At 51.4% G+C, this 14,599-nt stretch overlaps 1 protein-coding gene across 2 annotated transcripts in view; it reads right to left on the bottom strand.

Annotated features, from left to right (window-relative positions):
- Positions 1–14,599, bottom strand: part of PKD1 (polycystin 1, transient receptor potential channel interacting) — an 87,782-nt gene that overhangs the window by 28,776 nt on the left and 44,407 nt on the right. The window contains exons 11-18 of one of the 2 annotated variants that reach the window (XM_065031220.1): positions 13,721–14,470; positions 12,582–12,713; positions 10,762–10,937; positions 10,192–10,325; positions 6,024–9,646; positions 4,921–5,070; positions 2,432–2,575; positions 1,280–1,559 (exon numbers count right to left, since the gene is read on the bottom strand). In XM_065031220.1, the coding sequence (XP_064887292.1) occupies positions 1,280–1,559; positions 2,432–2,575; positions 4,921–5,070; positions 6,024–9,646; positions 10,192–10,325; positions 10,762–10,937; positions 12,582–12,713; positions 13,721–14,470 (5,389 nt within the window). The remainder of the gene's footprint in view (positions 1–1,279; positions 1,560–2,431; positions 2,576–4,920; positions 5,071–6,023; positions 9,647–10,191; positions 10,326–10,761; positions 10,938–12,581; positions 12,714–13,720; positions 14,471–14,599) is intronic. The other variant, XM_065031221.1, reaches the window with a different exon arrangement.

The raw sequence follows: 14,599 nt of genomic DNA, 5'->3' as shown, positions 1-14,599 counted from the left end.
CCTGAAGCCCAGCCTGTCCCCTGGTGTGTCCCACCTGCTCAGACAGAGGGACGGGTTGTCCCCACTGCTGGGGGACAGCTTGAGGACTCCACCCAGTTGGAGGGATGTCTGCAATGTAAAGCTCTGACCCTTTTGAATTTTTCGGATGTTTCGGGGTTTCTGCCCAGGTGTTTGGGTCCTGTAACGTTTAAAGGGATTTGTGAAGAGTTTACAAGCAAAATAAAAACGGGAATAATGTCTGGGGCTGGGAACAGCCCTGAACCAAGGCCACAGCTTTCGTACAAGCCCTGCAAAGCCTGACATTAGACACAGGCTTAGCACAGCCCTTGGGCAGTTCTGCATGTCAGGAATGACTCAGTCTAGGATAAAAACTGCACAACGGTTTCCTTGGAGCTCCCAGGAATTATGGGAGGTCCTGTGGGATCTGGGTGGTTGGGAAATTCACTGCGTGTTTCTCAGTGAGCACCAGCAAAGGCGCTGGCTCTGCACTGGATATGGAACAGTGGCTCTGCATCCTGCATGTCTCACTTCAGCTTCAAAACAATCACTAAGAGCTAAAATTCTCACCACTTCTGCTTCTCCTCTAGCTTAAGCTGGGTTTTGGTGACCAGCCCGCCCAGAACCAGCAGAATTCATCATCTCCTCTGCAGCGTGGCTTCCCAGCATTTGGGCACAGACAGCATTAATCTCTAGCACTAATCATTTGGGGAAATCTGGTTTTCAGAGGCACTTATTCCTTGGCCCAAGGCTACAGGACGTCAGCCAGGCCACTTTTCCAAAGTTGGACTGGCTGTTGCTGTCTCTGCAGCTGGTCAAGAAGGTAACTGTTGATGGGAACATCCAGCCCACATGGCAGAGGAGGCCCCAGCACTTTGCCTTTTGACTCTTCCCACATATGTGACTCAGTTTTGGGCACCCATCTTCTTTTTCCCGCACTGAAATACTATTTTATTCTGCAAGTACTGTCCTAGCCAGGATCTCATCATTTAACTGAATAGATCAGGATTTTTAGAAGTGCCTGCCTGCTGCCATGTGTTTCAGAGCTCCACAATGCGAGTGCACAAAGCTGCTCATGGTCCAAGCTTTGGGGATCAGAAATGGAAAGATCCACATCTGACCTCAGCCCTTGGCCAACAGCATCTTGGGGCAGGAGCTGGGGGTCAGAAACCCTCTGCAGGGAGGGGGGTAGCTGGGAACACCGCAGTGACAGAACCCTCTGCCCGTGGGGAGCAGCGAGGGCTGGTGGGCGCCCGGCACCCCTGTCCGCCGCACGTCTCACCTGTGCACTCGAAGTGCACCTTGGCCATCAGTGCCCGAAGGGGACCCTTGGGGGACAGGCGGCAGGAGCCTCCTACGGGCGGCTGGTTGGGGAGCAGGTCGATGGAGGCGAAGCCTTCCTCCCCTGTTGTGAGGTCCGTGATGTGCAGGGTAAACGTGTAGCCCTCACCGTCCTTCAGTGCCCCTTGCCTCAGGACCAGGTTCATTCCCGTGTCACCAGTGGACGTCGTTTTCTTGTCCAGGATGAGAGACTTGTTTTTAAAGCTGTGCGCTGCCCATCTCTATAGAGATGAAGAGGGGAAAGACAGGAGAGGTTTTGTTTAAACCTGAAGTTATGTCCTTAAAATGTTTTCGGATTGAGTCTTTTATAAAAAGTAACAGATTTCTAGTGGGAGCATCTGCCAAATTTGCAGTTGATAATTCAGCTTTAGTCTTGTGTGCTACAGCAACAAGAACTGGAACCTTTCCAAAATGTCTGGTGGGAATATTTCCACTGTGAGATGTACTTTAGTCTCTGGGATTACATCACCCTCCGACAGAATATTTCATAATACGGAATACAAAACACAGGAAATAAATTAAGTACTGGTGGAGTCTCCATGGGATACCATGTTTTATATACTTCAAGCTGAACGTGTCCTGGATGGTTACTGTTAACAGCACAAATGTACAACTGTGATAACAAGAGGAACAGTGAGATAGCCAGTCAGAAAATGCCATGCAAGGACAAGCTGGGAGCAATAAAGACTAGCTCCTGCAACAGGACTTCCACTCCTGAGCCCTGCCTCATCCACAGGTTGCTGTGTACCGGAATCTGTAATTACAGGAGGGCACGAGCGACTTGGAGGATCAGAAGAGACCAAACAACCTCAGCTTGAGCCACCAGAATAACAGGCAAAATGCCAGTCAGCAGGGAGAAGAAAACACTTCACTTTTTGTGTGAAAAGAGCTGGTCATTCATGGGCTTGGCTTCAAAATGACCCAGCAAGGACTTGTCCTTTGGTAGGACAGACAGGCACAACCCAGAGCAAGGAAAAGCTCGGGACAACAGGTCCGTGATTTTATTTCTGACACAACTCTTTCCACTCTGTTCTCTCTCACTCTCCCCTTTTCTCTTAAGTCCACCAAAGAACAGTGTTGCTGACGACTTTACCCCAAGCTTGGAGTCATTGTGACAATTCTGGCAGGTCCCTTCCAGGTAGACGTAGGAGCTCTTGCTGACTTCGTAGACAGACTGAGCCTTGCAGGAAACACACTCCAGGGACACGATGGGGACTCCTCCCCTCTTGATGAATACCTGGAAAAGCAAGAGGCTCCATCAGGAGATCTGAGACTAAAATACAGACATCTCACAGGTAGGCAGACATCCCAGCAGCTGGTCTGCAAGGAGGAATTGCTCTGCACCAGCCCAGTTTGAGCCAAGGGAACAGCAGAAAGGGATTTCCAAAGGAATTCAGGTCAGACTTAAGCTACATCACTTTTCTTACATCAGCCAGGGTGAGTTCTGCTGTCACTGATTTTCAAGAGCCACCTACTGCTAAGCTGGGCCAATCTAGGTAATTCTGGATTTACTGTATTACACTTTTTAACACAACTCACTTTCAAAATGTCCCTCTGGTGCCCTGTGCTGGATTCTCAGCAAGTCCTGCCTGTGCTGTTGGGTGGGGATGATGCCAAACAAAGCACTTTGCTGACCTGACCATCTCGGGACCCATGACAGCCCTACAAATATGGGGCGTGTGTTAGAGCTTGGGAAAGAGGAGAAGTTGAACCTGGAGGGGAAAAGACTTTTTCACAGCACAGAGCAAACATCTGGTGAGCGCCTGCCCTGGGAAGTGGCTGCAGCTCTTTGTGTTCTGTGGCCAAACTCTGTTTCTGCCTCTGCGGAGCACCCGGCCCAGTGGGGACACGGCAGATCTGCTGTGGACATGGGAGCGGGGGGCTGCGGGTCCCTGTGCTCAGCTCGGGAGGTTGATAAATGGGAAGCGTTTGCAGTCTGGAGTGGCAGAGGGCTCAGGGGGAGGCAAGAAACCCGCATTTACTGAGGATGTGCTGCCCTGTGCCAAGTTTGTCCCCCCACCCCTGCTCCAATCCACAGAGCTCGGTCTGGAGCTGCAGAACACATCTCAGGACCTTGGGCTCTCTAGTGCACAATCTGTGCAGAAACATCACCATTTCTGACACTACCTATGTCCCTGAGAGACAGCAGTGATGATAAAAGCCAAAAAACACAGCTCCCACTGTGCAGCAAGTTGGTCCTAAAGCCTGGAAAACCACCTTTTCCTGACACCTCCCTGCAAAGTGCTTGGAGAGAAGAGAGCGCCGGTGGCTCAGCCACAGTGGCTTTCGAGCTCTGATCCCTGCACTTGATCTACGCTCCTTTAATCCCCTCGGAAATGGGCTTGTCCAGCTTTCGACAGAGCCCTCCGCCCTGGCAAAAAGAATATTCTGAATTCAAAGAAAGAGAGTAATGAAGACATTGTTTAATATGGCAGACTTTTAAAAGAGGATAAATATTCCCCAGCACTAATCCGGAGCGCACTGAAGCTTCATTCATTCCGACAGTATTTGCAAATTTCCTGCGACACTGGAATCATTGTTTTGCGCTCACGCATGGAAACCAGATAGTACGGAATGTCCTTGAAAGACTATCAATTTAATTTTTTTCTTTTCATCCTCCAGCTTTGGTTTAAAACCCAGGCGGTAAGAGTTTCCACTTTCAGACTAACTATATCTCTAATTGCCAAATGCACCACGATGAATGTTCCTGACATAAACCATAACTGCTGTCGGACTGCAGATGCATTCGGTGCTGGGCTTAATTTGACATAAACAACATGCACTTAAAAAATCCTCCCTTTAAAAATTCAGGAACAGAGAAGGGAGGAACTGTTGACAATAAAATTAAGCATCAGCTCTTAGCAAGTTCTCTCTGGTGAAAACCACGGGAGAACCTGGTGCTGTGAGGTGGGAAGAGCCCAGGACTGTGCATGGTGCGGCAACAGCCACCGATCGTGGGCCCTTTGCTGTCCTGCTCCAGCAGATCTGCAGCCGCAGACTCAGAGATGAGGTTCTTAAGGACATGGTTTAGTTATGGCTGGATTTGATGATCTTAAGGTCTCTTCCAACCAAAATGATTCTTTGATTCTGTGATTCTATGACTCTCAGTCCCAGGAACGGTGGCCAGAGCCGCCCAGGGCTGGGGCACTAACGCAGCCTCCGCGCAGACAGGGACTAACACGGGGTCAAAAGGAAGGAAGAAACTAAAAGAACTTGGCAGGACAAGTAAAAAGTGCTGCCTGAGGCAGCAAAAGATTAATATATCACAGAAATACCAATGTCTGTTCCTGCAAACGACCTGGACAAGATCAGTTATGGAGCCCCAGTTATGCCCTAAAATCTGTGACCCCTCTCTCCCGTGCTGGCTGGTGCAGGCAGGTGATGGCTCTTCCACCCCCCAAAACTGCCACTGGCTCTCAATGGGGACAGGGACACAGCCCGAGGTGTCCCCATGGCTGAGCACCATCCTGAGCCAGCAGCGCTCTCCTCTGCAGAATTCCTCATGGAAAGGGGCTGTGGACTTGCAGTTTGGCTGTGTCCAGGCACCCAAGGACAGACAGGACAGTCATCAGGGGTACGTACGGTTTGATTTGTTGCCTCGGGACTCATTCCCTCCTTCCTGATGGTGAGATCGAACGTATACTCCACATCTGCTTCTAATAGCGCTTTGGAAATTGTGACAATCCCTTCCTTGGCACTGAAATTCAGAGAGCACCCTGCAGCCGAGCTCTGCTTGCAAGGAGAAAAGAACTTTCAAACCCTCCTTGGTATGGGTGCACATCGGGTTAGTCCACAGCCCAAACATTCAGGTCCACACAAAGTGACCGTTACAGGTCTCACTGTGCAATGTGCCACCACTGAGGTGGGAGAAACGGGGTGTGTGGACAACAAAGCACATTATCTTATTCTTCAAGTTAGTAAACAGTACTTGGAATAATCCTGTATTTCACCTGAGCTTTAAATTCATATTTTATAGCAAAAAATCCTTCATTAAATAGCTTATAAACATTGACAAACAACACAAAAAGCTCACATTAAACTCAAAAGTCTAATCCACACACACTCTGTTTCTTTCTGTTTTGAGGTCAATATAGAAAACAATGAATGACTTGTAACAATAAAAATAATCCCACATTCAATCAAAAAATCCTCATGAGGTGGTTCTCCCAGAAGAATCTGAAGAGCAGTTCTCCCTTGCCCTTCTGCCACTGTAGGGTCAGAGCCCTTCAGCGTGTTACAGTGACCTGTCTGTGACCACAGTGACCATGACTTGTGGTCACTTGACTCCTCCAAAGTCTGACTTTGGCCCCTGCTGGAATTAGAGATATTTAACTGTAAAGGAGAGAGGGACCAGAGCCCTCAGCCACCAGCAGCTCTATTAATGCTGTCAGGTTATGGAAGCAGTTCCACTGAAACTGTGGAGGTCAAGTCCAGGGGCAGCAGCAATGGGAACATCTCAGGTCCCAGTGTTGGCCCCTCTGCTGTGCCCAGGGACACAGCACTGGACCATCCTCCTGAGCTGGCAATCAGGAAACCTTTGCAACCCTCCTTCCAGAGCAGCTTTGTTACAAGATGCTCACAAAAGCTTCCTTCAACACCATTTCAACCCAGACACGTTCTTAGTGGAGCTGATGTGCAGCTGGAGCTCCCAAATGATCACCCTGGCTGAGCAAAACTGCCCTTACCTTGGAGGAGAACGTACAAGACCAATCGTATAACAACGGAGTCTGTTCACCATCATCCAAGTTCGGGTCGTAGGATTTCTCCCCATCCAAGATTAAGTCCTGAGTGTTGGACCATACACGGTATGACCCCCCATCAATGATTGGGACCAGTTTACTTGGTATCACGGTTACATTGGCAAAGATGCTTTTGGACAGTGGGGTATCTCCAAAGGAGACAATAAAGATGAAGCAATAGTTCCCAACTTCCAGGGCCAGCTTCGGGATAACCAGCTGGGGCCTGTTCATGTCAACATTCGGCAGACGGATCCTGCTGGACTCATCCAGGTTCATGCAGCTGGGTGCTCGGTAGATCTCCCACAGATGCTCTGTCTGGTACTTGATGCACCCTCGGAGGTCAATCTGTGCCTCCAGGTAGTTCCTCTGGGACCGCTTCATGACTACTTGGGGGGGCAAGGCTAACTCCACCTCTGGCTCCTCACACTCCAGGACTTTGACCGTGACAGTGAGGTGGGCTACAAAGAAGCTGATGAGGTTGGTGGCATTCACCTCCACCAGGTAATCTCCAGGGCTCAGGTAAGAATAGTTGGCCACTGCAACCCTGGTCATTTGAGTGGAAGAGCCATCACCAAAAGTCCACAAGAACTCAACACTCCTGCTGCTGGGCACCACCGCAGCTGCAAACAGGGCCGTCCTGTTGACAAAGGCATTGGAGGCAGTGAGGGACACTTGGACTATTGGGTCTTGGACCTGGATGGTTCTGGTGATATTGACACCTCCCAAGTCATTGAAGGCATTGAGGAGAACCTCAAGCAGCCCTGCAGCTTCTGGAGTGTAGGAAACGCTCTCCCCTGCCATGGTGACCAGGGATCGGCCCTGCTCTTTCCACAGGGAGAACTGCCAGGAGAAGGATACGCGGGAGCCGCTCCCCACCTGGGCACTGAAGCTTTTCTCCCTGCCCGTGGGAATGCCTTCCTCGCAGCAGTTGAGGAGCCTGACATCACGGATGGCCTCCAGCACAGAGATGAGCACCTGGGCATGTGCGATGCTGATTTGGTTCTGCACGGTCACAGTCACCAAATAATCGCCACTCTTGGTGAACTCGTGTGTGTACTTGGTGCCGTTGAGCACCACAGAGTAGTCCCCGCTTATGCTCACCAGGTAACTCACAGAGGTACCTGACGACATCCTGATCACGAAGGTGACCCGGTCCCCTGGCTCCACCACCTTCTTGCTGGCAAGAACCTCCAGCCCTTGAATCCTGTCCAGCACTGAGATATTCCTGCTGGCCAGAGCCCAGCTGACGTCGTTCGATGCGTTCAGATAGACGGTATAAAACCCTGCTGTGGGGAATGTGACCGCCACAGACTGGCCAGTCAATGTGCCATTGGGCACCTCCCAAAGCCATGTCACTTCGGTCCCTTTCTGCAGCTCCCCCTCAAAGACCACCGTGGAGCCTGATGAGACGTATCTACAGTCCAGCTCTGCAGTCCCTATACTCAGCCCCTCTATGACCTCCTCTACACAGATGTAAATTGTTGCATTGGTTGAATCCAGCTTGTTTTCTGCTCCAATGATGACCTCTGTCACTCCAGGGCTTTGGAAGGAGTGGATAATAAAGGGTTCAGAGGTAACGGGAAAGAAACCATCCTCAAGGTACCAAATATACGTGATGCTGGTGCCACTGGTTATGGTGGTACTTATGTTAACAGAGGCATTAATAGCAACGGGGTTGGGGAAGGCAGAAGGCTTTAAAAGACCAAGGCTTTCAATGAACTCCAGCGTCTTGTTGGCAGTTGCGCATCCCAGCATATTGGTGGCTTTCAGATAGACAGTGTAGTTTCCAGCTTCTAGGACACTCAAGGAGAAGGTTTTCCCAGTGAAGGTCTGCACAGCGCTGCCATCCCTTTGGGCTACCCAGCTGTAAGAGATGTTTGTTCCCTCCCTCACCACTGCCTGCAAATGGAGTGTTTTGTTTGTTGGGTAATAGATGTCCTCCACCAGCTCACTGCTGGACACCTGCAGGCCTTCAATCTGCTCCAGGACGTAGACGTAGATGCTGTCCTGCAACGAGCTGATCTTGTTCTCTGCGGTCACAATGACGTTGAACGTGCCCACGGACCGGAAAGTGTAGGATATTGTGGAGGAGCCTTGGATTGGAGTGCAGCGATCACAGAGGATCCACGAGTAGCGGATGGCAGTGCCAGCTACGAGCGTGGCTACAAAACTCACTGAACCGTTTAATGGCACCACCGTCCTGCTGGCATTGATGGTCAGCCCATGGAGCCGACGTTTCACTGCGACGTCAATGACGGTCTCATTAAAGCTCACATCGTTCCGGCCCATCACGCTAATTGTGTAATGGCCCGTGGTGTTGTAGGAGTGGGCAGCGATTTGCCCAGGCTGGGTAGTGCCATCTCCAAAGTCCCAACTATAACTCACTTTGGTTCCATTCATGCTGGCGGAGAAGAGATAGATCTGGTTCAGCTCCAGCACACTCGTCCCATTGTATTCAATCTTTGCGACCCCAACTGGTTCCTGAACTTCCACAAATGCCGTGTCATTGTTAAAAGAGACATTGTTGGAGACGGTCACTGTGACCAGGAAGACCCCTGTGTTCTTGTAGGTATACGTCACTTCAGTCCCACTCGATCTAGTGGACTCGTTGTTCCCAAAATCCCAGCGGTAGCGGTACTGGTAGAGTGGCACGGCACTCACCTGGAAGCTGCTCTCTTCCCCGAGCCTTACAAACTGCTTGGGAGGGAGAAGGGTGACGTTGACTATCTCTGGCTCCACACAGACACTGGTGAAATAGTGAGCCTTGTTAAACCGGCTGGAGAGAGTCAGGGAGAGGGGGAACGTCCCACTGCGGGTAAAGTTGTGCATCACCACTGGGTCCCCGCTGATCGTGACGTTGGATGAGCCATCTCCAAAAGTCCAATCAAAGATGTAATCATCAGGATTCCCCGTCACATATGCAGTGAGCTGCACATCTGGGTGCTCGAGGATGCAAGAAGCAGGTTCTATTTTGAGAACTTCCAGGACAAATATCCGAACGGGCACAGTTTGGGAGACAGAGTTCACAGGATTCACTGCTGTCACGTTCACTGTGCAGTTGATGTCCTTGATGTACACGTGTTCTACCACCGGCACCTGGCTCCTCAGCACCGTCCCGTCCCCCATATCAAATATCCAGGTGATACTGTCCCCCGTCTGTACCGAAGCATTCAGGGTCACAGATGCTCCCAGCTCTGCTGCCTCATCTGCGGAAACACGGAGCCCAGTGATTTCCTCAAACACTTGGTAGCACTCAACTGTCTCCACGCTGCTTATGGTGTTGTTGGCTGTCACAGTAATGTTGTACACCCCTCTTCTGGGGTAGCTGTATGTCACTGTAGAGTGACTCCCTGTGAATGGGGAGGACCCGTCCCCGAAGTCCCAGGTGTACAGGACACCGTAAGGAGATGGCAATGGATTGGCTCTGAAGGTGACCGGACGGCTCACAACTAAAACATTCTCCTCTACTTCCATCTTCACATCAATCAGGTAACTGTGGATGTGAACCGGGGTCAAGTGGGTGAGGTTCTCAAACTGGTTGGACACCACAACCACCAAGGCATATTCACCTGCATTGGAAGAGAGCAGAAGACCAGTTGTGAGGATACACTCATGCAACAGCTTCCACAGAGCTGCAGCAGCATGGGGGGCGTGATGGGGAGATACTCTGCTCCTGCACCACACACACCCTGCGTTTCCACCCTCCAGGCCAGGACAAGCGGGAATTACAACCTGGTCATGCATGTGAGGCCCAGACACCAGGTAAGGAGCCAGTCTGACAGACACAGAGTACTGATTTGATTTCTGTTCCCTCACAGACCCCTCCTTGCCCCCTCCCACCAGCACGGAGCTCGCCGGCTGCTCGTCTCTCTGCAAGACTGCCTGTAAAGGGGAGTGTGCGCTCTGGACCTGCTTCTTACAGCAGGGGCAAACCTGTCCTAGAAACAGAGTTAGTGAGGATGGAAATGGCTGGAGACTTCCTGCCACTCAGGCTGTTTTTTCGGGAACAACTTAATGACTTTCAAGCCATTTTTTATTGGAAGGTGCCTTGTAGCCCCCCTGGCAGCACAAATGCCTGAGCCCCTTCTTCCACAAAGAACTGTCCTGACCATACCTGGGTCTTGATAGACGTGTGAAATGTTGTGCTCAATCACAACCTCATGGACACTGGGATCAGGAACAAAGAAAGACTTGTTGTAGGGAGGCTTGAACAGGTATGTCTCCTGGACACCATCTCCAAAATCCCACCTGCAGAAACATGCAAACCATGTTACACTGCACAAAAGAACCATGGAAACCCAGGGGAGCCCTGGCCTGGCCTGGGGTTGTCTTTCAGGCTCAGGGCTGGGGCTTCCAGAAAAACCATAGGAAGCACAATGCCAAGTATCAAAGCAGTAGCAGTGCCCAATGCTGCAGAAATGTCACTAGGAGAGGAGTACACCACTGGTAAGAAGAGAAGGAACCCAATATTAAAGCAACGTTGCAGTCCTTTAAAAGAAAAGTATTTCAGCCTGGACTAGAGGTCCCAGCCAGTATGACTGAACCACACCTGCAAAGATTTCAAATTAACTAGACAGCAGCTGAGAAATGGGCCATTTGACATCAGCTGGCCCTGGGAAGAGAAACAGTGCAGGCAAGAGTGGTAAGCTACACACAGTAAGATCCTAACTCGCAAAGGACTCACAGGAACAAAGCATCCACAGCGGAATCAACCTGAACTCTTGCTGTGAGCTCCACCGTGCTGTTCTGAGGCAGGACCGGCAGGACACCAAGCACCGTGAGGTTCTTCATCTTATTCATCATCTCCACCGTGACATTGTAATTGACCGTAAAGTTACTGACGTGGTTGGAGGCGGTGAGCTGGGGAGGACAGTGGGACAAAGAATGCAGTTGGGATGGCCGTGCCCTGCTGCCCTCTCCTGAGAGTGGCTTCGTGATGCTGCAGAGACACCCCGGGGCTCCGGGGAGACGGGGGCAGCAGCAACGGCCTCAATGGCACTGGAAAGCAGCACAGGCTGGAAGGCCACCTACCCGGCAAAGCCACCTCTTGATGAACCACCACAACTCCACCACTAAAGCCAGTCCAAGGACTGGTTCTACAGCAACTGGGCAAGAAGAGCTGCTCATCCTCAGACTCCTCTGGCTCTGAACTTGCCAGTTACTCTTTTGCCTTTCCTGATGTGCTCCGCACACTGTGTCCAGCTGCTGAGCCCCGGCACTTGCTGCCACCAAGGGGGCAACAGCCACACAGTGTCCTCAGGACAGTGACAGACAAGTGGCTCCAAGCACAGAGAGTGGGAATGGGAGAAACTCATAAAATCAAGCACGCCAAGTGCAGCTCCAGCATCCTAGGCACAGAGAGGGACAGCAAAGCTGGGCAGAGGAGGGAAAGGGAGAATAGATGGGCAAGAGACAGGACAGAAGTAAAGCAGGATCCTCAGGATTACCTAGGCATGTGACACTCACATGGCACTTAACGACGAATCACAGAATCGACTAGGTTGGAAAAGACCTCAGAGATCATCAAGTCCAACCCTTGGTCCAACTCCAGTCCATCTTGTCACCCCCTCAGTAGCAGCAGAGCTGAGTTGCTGACAGAGGGATCCTTCAAACTCAGCTGAACAGAGACATCCCACCCCAACAGACAGAAGCAGCTTGTGTTGAGGCTTCTGTGAATGTTACACTGAACCCAGTGGACCCCAGACTAATGTCGCCTTGTCAACACTGTAAGTTAAAGCAATCCAGGCTTGTCAGCACCGTGCTTCGCCCAGCAAATTAGAGCTACTCAGCACAGTGCTGCGCCAAGCAAATGAGTACTGGTGCATCCCCCAAGCCAGGGCTGGTGTCCCTTCAGGGACCAGCAGTTAGTTACCTGCAAAGGGATCACACAGCTTGGAGCCAGGGCAGCACAAGGCATCACACAAAGCGATGTTCTGGCCAGAGATAAATTCCTGTTCCACAACAGATACCTCCCTCTGCCCAGACTCTCCACTCTATCTTTCTTCTGGGGCCACGACAAAAGCCACTGTTCCAGTCTGCACCAGTAGAAAGAGAGGACAGAGACCAGAAGAGCTTGTGGCGGCAGCTCTGTCCTGCCTGTGAACACCTGACATTTGCATCCTGCCTCTGCCCAGTTCTGAATCCACATCTGCAACCTGCCAAAGCGGCGGCCAGCACCCTGCAGCAGGGCTTGGCCTCATCCTGCTGCAACGGGTGAGGACAGACACGCCAAAACCAGAAAAGAGACCATGGAGAAAAAGAGGAGAAAGCAAAGATGGGGAAGACAGTGAAGGCAGCTGTAACGGAGGAATAGGAAGAAACCTACTATTTGCATTTGCAAGAGCAGCTCAGTGAGAAATGGCAGAGGAGCTTGTTAGGAGCAGAGTGAAAACCTCCTCAATTCAACTCTGCCTTCTGCTCTCCCTGCTGCTTTTCCTGCCTCATTTGTGGAATGAAATGGAAACCCAGGATTGAAACAGTCTCACGGGAAAGGCCTTGGCTTACCGAAAGCTTGTACACGGCTGGGCTTTGGTAGATAACGTTGAAGACAACATTGTAAAAGGTGAAAGATGGCTTATCATCTACTGTCCATCGGAAAGTCACATCTGACCCAGCGTCCATCACAGGGATGTAGCTCTGAAAGGCATAAGAACATTTTATACTGGTGCGAGGGAGGAGCATGCACAGCGCTTCCCAGAGCTGGACTGGGAGGCATCGCACACCTGTAAGACAGAGTGGCAGAGCAGGCCACGGAGGTGTGAGATCATCTGTGGCTTTGTTGCTGATAGAGAAATGCAGACCCTGGCTCCATAAATCATTAGCAGGCCTGGGAGCAGAACCCACACTCCCTGCTCCCATACCCCAGTGCTCCTCTTCTGTGACCGGCTCTCTTTCTTGCTGCCTAAAAAACTTTCTGATATCTCTGTAGAAACAACTCAGCTTTAGCTCCACCTGTAAGCTGGGTCTCTGACCCTTGTCCATTGATGTACCCAAACCAAAGCCAAAAATGGTTTGCAGGGGACAGAGCAGGCTCCCCCTTCACTCCTGCAGAGCAGCCAGAAAGGGTAAGACCAACAGGCAGTGCAGGAACAGGGTTCTGCCATCACATAGCAATGGGTAGTGATTAAACAGGACCCTAGGGCCCAGCTGTAGCTCTGGGGACAGAGGATTTGGGGAAAAAAAATGATGGCAAACACCAGATTAACTCCAAGACTTTAATGGATGGATTAAACATTTGTATAGCTTCAGGGAGGTGATGTAAAGATTCAGCAGAGCAAATCCAAACACCTAAAGGAGTAAGTACCTCAACAAGTCAAGAGAAGGTAAATACTGGCCTTTCATAATGTCTCTGGTTTTCTGTGGAACTGGAAAGCCAGTATTCCCCTAGCAGGAGGTGATGCCTTACCCCTGAGGGAATTAAGGTGAAGGTACAGCTGAGCTGCCTTGCTGCTGGAGAATACCAGTGCTTTCTGCCACACACCTGTGTCTGCAGCAGCTCTGTCCACATCATCCAGGAGCCGATGTGTAGCAGTGAGTGATGCTACACCTGACCAGGGTGGAGCTGAGACCCAGCCCTCCTTGTGTGCCAAACCCACCTGTAAAGGCTAAAAATGCTCCTGACAAAAGCAGCAGGAATCACTCACCACTCGTGTGTTTAGCAGGACTCTGCTCTCAGGGTCAGGGGTGGCCCGCAGCCCACGGATAGGCTCCTCCACTTTCAGCGTGACGGTGATGTTCTGGGAGCTCACAGTGTTCTCTGCAATGAGCAGGTGGGTGCTCAGCCCCTCCTGGAGGCCGCTCAGGCTGACCACAGCAAACCAGGTGTCATTGGTCTCCCTGGCACACTCTGGCGTCAGCGATGCGACAGCCGCAGGACAGGACCCCTGGAAGGGGAAGGTGCGGTTGTCCCCCAGCCAGCTGGCAGTCGCGTTCACCCCCGAGGAGAGCTTGACAAGCAGGGTGGTGTGGTTGGAGGGCAGGTAGACCTTGCCGCCCTGAGGCGCAGGGTGAATGACACGCAGCCCTGATACCCAGGAAGCAACCCAGAAGCTGCAGGACAGGTTGGTGCTGAAAAGCCCGTTGTCCACGCTGGCTCGGACTGTGTATTGACCTGGATGTTCCAGCCCTGCGTTGCGGGGCCCAATCAGCGGGACCAGCTGCTCCTCGGCATAGCGAACTCGGAGAGAGCAAACGGCATCGTTCATCCACGTGGCACCAACAGAGCCGTCGGACAGGCCAAGAGCCCACTCGGATGAGTTTGTGCGGAAGATGTTGGTTCTGTACGGGGATGTGGTGCTTTGCTGGCACTGGAGGAGCGAGCCCCAGCCTGCATTGTGCTGGATACTGAAGATATCCTCGACCCTGACAAATATATTTTCTTTTCTGAATGTGACCTGCAGAGAGAGGAGACATTTTTGGATTAATGTCTCAGCTTGAGAGCACTCACACTCAATTCTTGCATGGGCTGGATTTACTGCCCAGTGGAAACCAATGGAAAAGCCACAGATGAAAACACAGCATGG

Source organism: Columba livia, chromosome 15 (genome assembly GCF_036013475.1).
Source record: "Columba livia isolate bColLiv1 breed racing homer chromosome 15, bColLiv1.pat.W.v2, whole genome shotgun sequence".
Classification (NCBI taxonomy): Eukaryota; Metazoa; Chordata; class Aves; order Columbiformes; family Columbidae; genus Columba; species Columba livia.
The sequence above is the reverse complement of the archived record's forward strand: the minus strand, read 5'-3'. Positions and strand labels throughout refer to the sequence as shown.